Source organism: Arachis hypogaea, chromosome 4 (genome assembly GCF_003086295.3).
Source record: "Arachis hypogaea cultivar Tifrunner chromosome 4, arahy.Tifrunner.gnm2.J5K5, whole genome shotgun sequence".
Classification (NCBI taxonomy): Eukaryota; Viridiplantae; Streptophyta; class Magnoliopsida; order Fabales; family Fabaceae; genus Arachis; species Arachis hypogaea.
In genome coordinates this window covers 108,163,292-108,174,055 of record NC_092039.1, presented here as the reverse complement: position 1 = coordinate 108,174,055, position 10,764 = coordinate 108,163,292, and the positions used below count along the sequence as shown (strand labels likewise).

Here is a 10,764-nt window from a genome sequence, read left to right as displayed (position 1 = left end):
AATTTAAAATCAGGTAAAGATTTTAAAAATAAATTTTATCATTATTTTGGGTCGGATCTGGGTCAAGACGAACTCCATTTCATCCAATTCATGTATAATTTAAGGAAACTAAAAAAGATATATATGTTTTAAATTAATTTTAATATTATGTTATATTAACTATAAATTTATTGTTTTATTTTTAATCACACTTGTTGAATTAGAAAATAGATCAAAGAAGCACCAAATTAAAATTTATGGACAAATGTAAGTTTAAATATAAATATCAACTTTTCGATAACAAATTTCTTTTTTATAAATAAGTGTATCATAAATAAGTCTATATAAATAAATTTTTTTATAAATTATTGTTAAAACTTTAAAGATTCGGTTTTCACCCGATTTGGACTCAGTATAGTTATGACCCGAAAATAAAGTGGATATTTAAGGTTGAATTTGAGTTAAAACAAACTCATTTTACAGGGCTCATAAACACTCCTACATACCATGCTATATGAAAACTTCTAAATATTATTAGGGTGTATTTAGTTTGTATTTTTTTATGAATTTTATGAAAAAAAATAAAAACAATAAAATTTTGTTTCTATTTTTATCTTATTTTTATTTTTTTCTTAAAAAAAATACTAAAAATAAAAACACAAATTAAACACTCTCTCGGTGTTTCCATTAACTTTAACCGTGCTGTATGATAATTCAAGTATATTTATCCGCTCAAATAATGAGCTAGGACTAAATTAGTGTCCATTTAATTAACTCAATTAACCAATATTATATATCTAGACCTCAATAAAATTGTATTATGAAAGTAAAGAAATTAAACACATGAGAAAATTTTGATTTTGGAATTAATCTATAAAAGATAAAATATTGTTATTCTTGTCGTTGGTACATGTAATTGATATTGTTATTATCAGTTAAATCAAACCAAATTTGCTTGAAGACGTTGATGATTAAGCCATGATACTCATCTGAATTCAGAGTTAGGTAACAAGCAAGAAGATCCTCCAAATCCTTCGAACTCCTTATGTTGTTCTGCACAATCATCTCCACCATCGATTCTCTGAAATCTCTCTGCGGATTCAACGATGATTTCACTATCGCAAAGCTTCCCGAAACGCTCCTCCCTCGTCCGGCGGACGCGGCAGTAACCGCCGAAGAAGTAGTGCTTCTTTGGCCGCCTGACGCATCCGCCTGATGATGGAGTTTCCGGAAACTTGCTCCGGAAGCTCTGGGAGAATTGATCCTAAGCCTCCTGGCCCCTGCGGCTGAGCTAACGGAGAATCTTCTAGAACACGGGGTGTTGGCGTTCTTGTTCTTGTTTCTAGATTCTTGTTGGTTCTTTGGTTTGGTGTGAATTGGAGGAAGAGGAAGATGTTTGTTGTTGTTGTTGTTAATGTCAGATTTTGTTGTGGAAATGGAGTTGTTGTCGACATCAATGATGATGTCATCAAGCGAGGAGGAATTAGAATTAGAGTCGGTGTGAAGAACACGGTCTGTTCTGAATTCTGGCTCTGCTTGGAACTCTGATTCACCATCGGAGGTAGTAGTGTTAATCGTAGGCGTCACATTGATAACAAGAAACTTAGAAGAAGAAGCAGAAGAAGAATGTCTTGGAGTAGTTGTTCTTCTACTAGTCTTTATTGTTGGTCTCTGTTTTGATGATGATTTTCTTGGTTGTTGTTGAGGGGAAGTGGTGTGTTGTCTTGTAAAGTAATAGGACTTTCTTGGAGTGGTGGTGTTGTTGAATTGCTGCTTTGGTTTTGATGAATTTGAGGTTGTTGTTGAAAGTTGGGTTTTCTTGTTGGATGGAGGAGGAGGAAGAGGAGGAGTTTGTGATTTTTGCTTTCTTGATGATGATGATGATGATGATTTGTTCATGTCTCTAAGCTTGTAGAACCAAGCATTTGGGATCATGTCTGATAATTTGAACCTGTAATTTCCCATTATTCCCCCACTCTCTCTTTCCCTTTGTTTTTGTGTTTTGCTCCTACTATGTATCTATGTCATGTTAATTTGAGGAATGACACTTTCTTTCTTCATTATTTTGGCATCACTTTGCTTTTGTCTTATAAATTCAGAGAGGGGAAGAAAAAAACCAAGCGATGATTTTGGAATTGGTGGTACACTAGTACTCTAGTAGGGGCTGCCTTTTTTGGAGAGAGAGAGAGAGAGAGATTGGCAATTTGGAATAAATGATACAATAAAAGTGGGGCTAATATAGTAATATAAGGTGGTGGAAAAGAAAAAGTTACTAGGTAAACTTTAGAATTTTTTTTTTATATTAGAACACTAAAGGTAAATTCCATAAACATAACCTAAAAATGTGTGTTATAGGTTGTTGTGGATTTTATAATTCTGCAGTGATGTTCTGTATAAAATGTTATTGACATTTTATCCTTGTATAATTAAAAAAAATATTCATAATATGTCATTGATATTTTACTTTTTGAAAAATTGAAAAGAAAATTATAATACAATACCTTATTATTATAGCAGTATAAAATGTTAAAATGACTAAATATTCTCATATTTCACACAAAAATTATTGATATATAAACAGTTTAGTCTAAACTTTAGTATGTGAAAGGGTGAAGTACTAAATTGGTGCTTTATTTTTTTGGCGTAATTCTATTTTGGTACTTAAGGTTTAAAATGTCATATTTAAATTCAAAAAAGTTTTATTTAACTTTAATTTAGTCTCATCGAAGGTTAAAGATAAATAATTAACAAAATGTCCTACGACAGCAGTATAAAAATAAGGTCGATAATGTAAAGAGTAAATACAAGGTTTAGAAGCACAAAATCAACTGTGGATGCATCAATACATTTATTTATCATTTTTTATAATTAAAATGAAATATTTTTTATAAAATTAAAAAAATGTTAAATACATGTATTGATATATCTACGATTGATTTTGTGTCTCTGGAATTTGTACCTATTCTCTAAATTATCGACCTTGTTCTTATATAGTTATATTGTTGTCATGTAGGACATTTCATTAATTATTTATCTTTGACCTCACGGTGGAATTAAATTAAAGTTAAATAATTTTTTTTGATTCAAATATGACACTTTAAATCTTAAAATCAAAACAGAATTACACTCAAACGTAAGAACTAATTTAGTACTTTACGCTATGTGAAATTTGTATAGGTTATTACATTTCAAAAAGAAAAAAAAGGAAGAAAAACACTGCTAGAGTCTTTTCATCATCATCATAATAACTTTACAACCCTGAAACCTTGATTTGCATAGAATTAGAATCTTTCCAGGAAAATTTATTTTGTACATGACCATGCCTTGTTAAAGTCACGATTAAAATAAAATTTTAAATAATAAATATGAAAATTAATCGTTTTTATCTAGATGCTGATACATAAGAATCAAATAAACTAAATAAATAAAATAAAGATAAGAGAATCTAATACTTTTGCATCATTATATATTCACTAATTTGGAAAGTTCCCAGTTAGTGAATGAAGCTTTTCATGACATTTACCTACCAAACCCAAAGTAATGTTTTTTGTGTTTCATTTATTAAACAAATTAAAAGGATTCACGCACACACTACCACTTATGTCAGATTCCCCTTGAGAAAATCCTTGTCTCTTTTAGGACCTTAAACTCGGGTTCTTTCTCAGCATACATCTGATTTCATCCTATCATGTAACATCATAGGAAAACAAACAATTACAGCATGCAATGAAATAGTATGTTGGAGTAACATTAACATGAGTGCAGAAACTAACATTAACATAGAAATAAAAATTTGTTATACATTCTCAGATGTTGAAAAGTAGTATAATAAAAACAATAGACTTTTAGTTATTGTAAGTGGAACAATGGAACATGGGGTATTTTTCAGAATGCTCATTTGGCTCATTGCACTGAGCAAGCAATACGGTTTTGGTTAAGGAATTGTCCTTCCAAGAAAGGCAAAAGGGAAAACAACTTGGTACTATATGGAAAAAAAAGTTAGCCACAAAAAAAAAAGAAAAAGAAAAAGAAAAGAAGTTGTGTGATAGATATATAAGAATAGGAGTGTACCCATCTACATTAACTAGGTTCCACAATTCATCAAATAATAATTGAAAATAAGTTGGCTCATTATGCCAAAAAAAAAAACTTAAAATACATTTTTCTTATAGAAAATCTTAAAGAAGTTCACATTGATATAAGTCTCTTTCGATAAACTATCAAATTGATATTCCAAAATTTTGATGTAATTGATAAAAAAATAATTTCAAAAAACATGAATAAAAACAAGTTCTTAAAATATTTTAAAATGTAATTAAATACTCAAATAATAAATATATTCTCAAAAAAATTTTAGAGATTAATTTTGATATAATTTTTTATAAATAATATTAGAAAAATAACTTTTATTATTTTGTAAATGACCTAAAATTTGTTTAAAAATAAAAATATAAAATCAAATTTTGCTTTAATTTTTTATCTGCACCTTTTAAATTATATAGTTATCCAAATATTTTTATAAAAACTTGGATCAAATGACCAAGATATTTACTAAATATAAGATTTATTTTCCACTTGTTAAACAATGATAATTTTGGTTATTTTTGTAATTATTTTGAAATTATTCGAAAACTTATTTATTATTCGTATCTTTCATAATTTTTATAAAAAATATAAATTTTTGGATATTATTTTCATAGTTTACCCAAGACCCCTTTTTTTAGTTGTTATATTCTTTTTTTGCTATTTAAAATTTTTTTTCGTACATTAAAATTAAATACTTTAATATCGTCTATTATTGGATGATCTGCGAAAGCCAACTAAATTTGGTTCTATAACTTATTTAATAAATATAGAAATATATAGTTGATATTTGATATTTATAAAATTTTTTTGATTATATTGTTATAAATAAATTTGATTATTTTGATATAATAAATTTAAATATTTTATTATAAGATATTTGATTATTTTAGTACGGCTAATTTTATTGAATAATTGTATAAAATATCATATATAAATATTTACAAATATGTAATAGCTAATTAATTAGAGATTTTGGAATTCCATCTTTTATATATATAAGATGGATCTGTCATAGTGGAGTCTCGGTTTGCTCTAATGTGTAAATCCATCTCTTTCTAGATGAATCCTTTGTCGTATTGTTTCTATTTAAGTTAAGAAAGAATTTCATTTCTTTGAACAGAAGCTCAATATATCATAGATTCCCATATGTCGCATGTGGAAACAAATAATTATTAATTAATTAATTAATTAATTAATTAAAGAAAACAGTAAATGTTATGCTGGTGGCTTCACCACGTCGTGACCAGATTTGGATTTGATAATAAACTTAATTGGATCCACATGTAGAGCTTTGAATTATATGCTGGTTCATTCTTTTACTAATCTTGCAAATCATCCATGCCAACGTAACATGTACAACGAGTCAATGATGAAAATTTACGACTATAAAACATATTTGATTATTAATATTTTTTATTTAGTTTATATTTAAACTAACATTAATTAGTATTCTATTGCTTTCACTAATAAGGTTAGTCCTTTAATATCAACTTGATTAAAATCCATGTTGCCTTATACCTAGCTAATTCCACCTTGATTAGTCCTATAACCAACGACACTAATATCAACAAGACAATAATTTAAAGTTCCATTATTTAATTTATGATTTATAATTTTATGTGTAATATTATTCAATTGTTTTCACAGTAATTAAAAAATATAAATAAAATTAAAAATAATTAAAAAATATAAAATAAAATAAGTTTAAGTTTTAAACTATTTTTTTTATCATTTTTCAAATATTTTTAAATTAACAATCTCATGTTCTATAATAAGCAATTAATAATTTCTCAAAGAGAAATGACGTAGCATAAGAATAGAGATGGGGTTTTGCTTTTTTTTATATGTTTTTTTTAAATAATAACCTTATAATGAGCTGATCATTTATTTAAACAAAAAATATTTGATAATTAAAATAAATTAACTAAAAATAGTCAATATTTATTTTATTTAATATTAATTAATTGTTATAAACTTGTAATTAACTGCCAACAAAGTATTTTTTATATAAAAATAATAACGGATATCTATCGAAGTAACTATGTAATTGTTTATAGATACAAGATATTAAGATAAAAATATAGTATATAAAATTATATTTAACAGATGAGATAAAGATAAAGATATTATATTTTTATAGAACGAATATAAAGATATTAACAAAAATACGACTTATTTTTTATTTATTTTTTTATTATACTCATTAAATTTCATAATTATATTTTTTATCACTATATTTTTTTTCAAATCTTTTGTATGAAAAAATAAGAGTAAATTACATTTTTATAATTTGATTTAGTTTATTACCAAATAAAATATAAAAATTTTATTTGTTTTTGTCTCTGTCTTCTATATTTTTTCAAATCTTTTATATTTTGTTCTCAATATCTTATCTTATTTTCAGAATCAAACGCAATCTAAATATCTTGTCTCTTACACTCTATTTCTATTACAGGTATTCATGGAGAAGATGGATTGGAGTTTAATTAAATTCAAATTTGGTAGTAAAAGCTCATCGTATAACAGCCGTCCCTCTCTTTTATTTTTTTTAAATTTAATTTAAAATTTAAAAATCAGTTAGAAGATAAACTTTGAATTTTAAATTTATGAAGAATCTAATAACCACTCTAATTTCCTTTTTTAAATTTAAAATACTCCAGTTATACCTACCATCAAAACTATATAAATAGGAGTAAATAAAATGCTAATCTTCTCCCTCATTCTTCTAAAAATCATATCCACGAGTAAGTTCCAATCAAGAGTTTTTTTACTTTATATGCTTAGCATGCTTTATGTTTATCTTATCACTATTATATAATGTCTTTGTCCTTTCATCGTGATTATTTTTTTATGGCATTATTCCATTTTTTTTACACACATACGTCATGTTCATCATCCAAGTTTTTTTTATATACAAATTCATCATTATTTAAAGTTTGCTTTACTAAGAGTACATATATATTTTTATGTTTTTTGATTGACACTATTTTTATAATTATTACCACTACTTCACATGCTATTTAAGTCAAGAGTACGTGCATCTTTATAAATTCTATTCGATTATTTAATATACTTTGTTATCATTATATTTTTTAAAAATAATGATATTACACTATCTTTTTATTTATGTCATTTATATTATTATTATTATCTTTTTAATTTGACAATACATGTCATAGTTATCAAATTTGGCTGGTTTCATCGAAAATTCAGTCATTCGGTTATTTGGTTGGGTCGAGACAATTATCAAACCGGATAAACATGAAACCCGGTAGAAATTAGTTTGACCCTTCCGGTTAATGCAATCCGGTTCGGGTTGTGTTTTTGTTTTTTTTTTTTAAATTTTAGTTTTTGCCTGAAAAACGGTGTCGTTCAAGTGCCCCCCCTCCCCCCTTAATCAAACCTAATCTAGTAATCTGAATGGAAACCCCTCAACCCTAGCTTCATCTCTCTTCTCTCTCGACACAGGGCCTCACCTTCGCCGCGTCATTCTCTCGTCTCTCCCCTCACCTCGTCAGTTGTCACTTTCAGTCTCTCACAGCGTCACCTCGTCACTCTCTCGGTCTCGCACTCATAAGTTCGTCGTCGCGGTCTCGTGCCCTGCGTTCGTCGGCGGTAGAAGCAAACGGAATCAGTCAAGCAGCATCTTCTCCATCGGCGGGTGGTGGTGGTCGTTGTCTTCTTGTTTCATCGCAGTCTCGGAACCAGTCAACTGGGTGAGCTCCCTTCGAATTTTCGACCCTGTTCTTTCACTAGCTCAGTGTCAATTTTGAATAAATTAGAATTGTTGTTGAATCTGAGCAAATTTTAATTAGAATTGTTGTTGAATCTGGTGGTTGTTGCTGTTGTATTTGTTTGTTGCCGGAGCAAATTTTTTGTTGCTGGATAACCATTAGATTGAATTTTGTTGCTGGATAACCATTGGATTAAATTTTGTTGCTGGATAACAGAGTTGATTACTTGAATAAATTAGAAATTGTTGTTGCACTGGAGCAAATTTTAATTAGAATTGCTGTTGAATCTGGTGGTTATTGCTGTTGTATTTGATTTTTTACAATGGTTGATGAACCTGACCAAATTTTTTTGTTGCTGAATAACATCATTTGATTGAATTGTGTTGCTGGATAACAGAGATAAATACTTGAATAAATTATAATTGTTGTTGAACTTGAGGAAATTTAATTAGAATTGCTGTTGAATCTGGTGGTTGTTGATGCTGTATTTGATTTTTTTTATAATTATAGCTAAACTTGAGCAAGTTTTTTTGTTGCTCGATAACATCGTTAGATTGAATTTTGTTGCTGGATAACAGAGTTGAATAGTTGAATTTGTTGTTGATTATCATTAGTGAACTTTGGTGGTTGGTGCAGCGTTGATTAAAAAATCAGTTTCTTTTGCTAGAATTTTAAAAATGTCTTCATCAGAAACACCACTATCTCAAGAACAAGCATCATCAGCAAAGACTTGTATTTTAAAAATGTGTTATCTTTTGATTGCTTTTGTTTATTTAAATTGAGACAGTATTTTGTACTAGAGATTAGTTTATTATGTTAATTAATATTTGTAAAGACTTGTATTTGAAGTTTTAAAACATTATTTTAATTTTATTTATATATTTTTATATATTTTTTAATTATGACCGGATTAACCGGGTAAATCAGTAACCTATCGATTGAACTAGTGAATATAACCGAATTGATTACCGATTCGGTTCTCATAACTATGGTACATGTCTATCCTATGCATCATTATTATTAAAATGATATCATTATTTTACATGCCCTCTTTATCATTATTATATGCACATATATTTCATTTTGCATTCTCTTCTTGTGTATGTCTAAATAATTTTGATTGTAAATCGAACTAAGTGAATGATCTTTCGGCAAGGAAGGTGATGCCAAAGACAAGATATTGATATGATCAGGACAGGTGATCGATCGAGATGATCTTGAAAAAGAAAAGAAAAGTACCAAAAAAAGTATGATGGTAGATATGAAGGTGTCACTTAGCACTCCTATTGAGATCTTTTTAGTTCTCACTCCTTTTTCTTTTTCATACTATCTCCACAGTAACATGGCACATCGGATGGAGACAACGCAAAGCCTCCCGACGGTGACTTCTGAGTACGATCCCTCAAACCAGGCGTGGATAGTTACAACCACTACTACTGTGGTCCAGACTATCTACTTAGATCGAAGTTATGTAGAAGAAATCCCCCAATTGCCGGTCATAACTACTCCAGCACCGTCACTCGAGGTTGTCAACCTTAATTCAGATGAAAGTGAAGTACGTGCCATATTTTCCCATCTCAGCGCCACATCAGATTCTAGTTCATCCCATATAGGAGAATAGGATCTTCATCGGCGCAAAAGTGTTAGAAGAGGATTGTTAGTAGCCAATTCATGAAAAACTGAAGGGTTCAGATGAAGGATAGAATATGATACAAGGATGAGAGCTTCTTCGAAGAACTTGGTTAGGACGTGTTGGGTTTTCTTCCTAGTTATTTCTCGTTAAGCATTTCTTTTTCTGCTAGTAACATTACTCAGGGGAACTTTGTTGTTTTATTTATTTTTTTATTTGCTAGAACCTGCTTATGTGTGTTCATTTCCTTCTTTTAGTCGTCATGTATTTTACTCAAGTGTTGTTGCATATTCATTCTCTTTCTTGTTTGCTTCCCAAATGAGTGATACCTTATCCAAAAGTCTTCGAGATCAGGATTTAATTTAGGGTGTTAGTATTACACACCGAGTCTATCAAATTTTTAAATTTTATATACTAAAATAATAAATTTTTACTTTTAAAAATTAAATTTGACAAATGTTATATCATATTTATACTAAAATAAATTATTTTAAAATAAAAATAATACCGTATAATATAAAAATATTAATTAAAGTATAAAAGTATAATATGATATTATTAATTTTATTTTAAAATATATATTTTTATTATAAAAAATAACTTCTAAAATGGGTCAGGTAACCTGAAGTATAACCTAGGCTAACCCAAAAATAATATCGAGTAAAAATAACAAATTTGTACTTACCAAAATATGCCTTTGATTCGGGTCGGGTCTTAAGCACCCATAATCCATTTAAAAAAATGTTTCTTATTTTCGTTTCATCTCTGTCATGGGTTTTCAAATAATTAAATAATTATTTATTATAAAAAATTGATATTATTCAAAGATAAAATTAAAATTTATTTTAAAATTTAAAATAAAGTTGAATTAAATTAAACATTAAAAAAGTTCGATACATTTAAAAATTATAATCTATATTTTATTATATATGTATCATGTTCTTTTTTTTTCTTTCTCAAAAGTTTATTTATTAGTCAATTACAAGTATTTCATGATGAGTAAAAATTTTTAAAAAATAAAATTAAAAATAAAAATAAATTTACTTAGAATGAAAGTAATGTGACTAAAAATAATTCACTTAAATATGATTAAAAAATAATTGAATAATTATGTACTATAAAAAAATAATATTATTGAAAAATAAAATTAAAAATTATTTTAAAATTAAAAATTAAATTAAATATTAAAAAATTCGTTACATTAAAAAGAAAAATGTATAATTTATATTTTGTTGTATATATATTATATTATTATTTTTTTTAAATTTATCTATTAGTCATTCTACAATAATTTCATAATGAACAAAAAAATTTTAAGTATAAAATTAAAAAAAT

The 10,764-nt window shown here is 27.3% G+C and overlaps 1 protein-coding gene and 1 long non-coding RNA gene across 2 annotated transcripts; one reads left to right on the top strand and one right to left on the bottom strand.

The window, feature by feature from the left end:
- Nucleotides 1-814: 814 nt before the first annotated feature.
- On the bottom strand, nt 815-2,195 carry LOC112797177 (uncharacterized). The gene has a single exon (XM_025839979.3). The coding sequence runs from the start codon at nt 1,942-1,944 to the stop codon at nt 871-873; it is 1,074 nt and encodes a 357-aa protein (XP_025695764.1). The 5' UTR covers nt 1,945-2,195; the 3' UTR covers nt 815-870.
- A 5,219-nt stretch (nt 2,196-7,414) lies between these two features.
- LOC112797175 (uncharacterized) lies at nt 7,415-9,748 on the top strand. The gene is made up of 2 exons (XR_003199664.2): nt 7,415-7,781; nt 9,138-9,748. It is a non-coding gene; the product is annotated as an uncharacterized lncRNA (long non-coding RNA).
- Nucleotides 9,749-10,764: the final 1,016 nt, after the last annotated feature.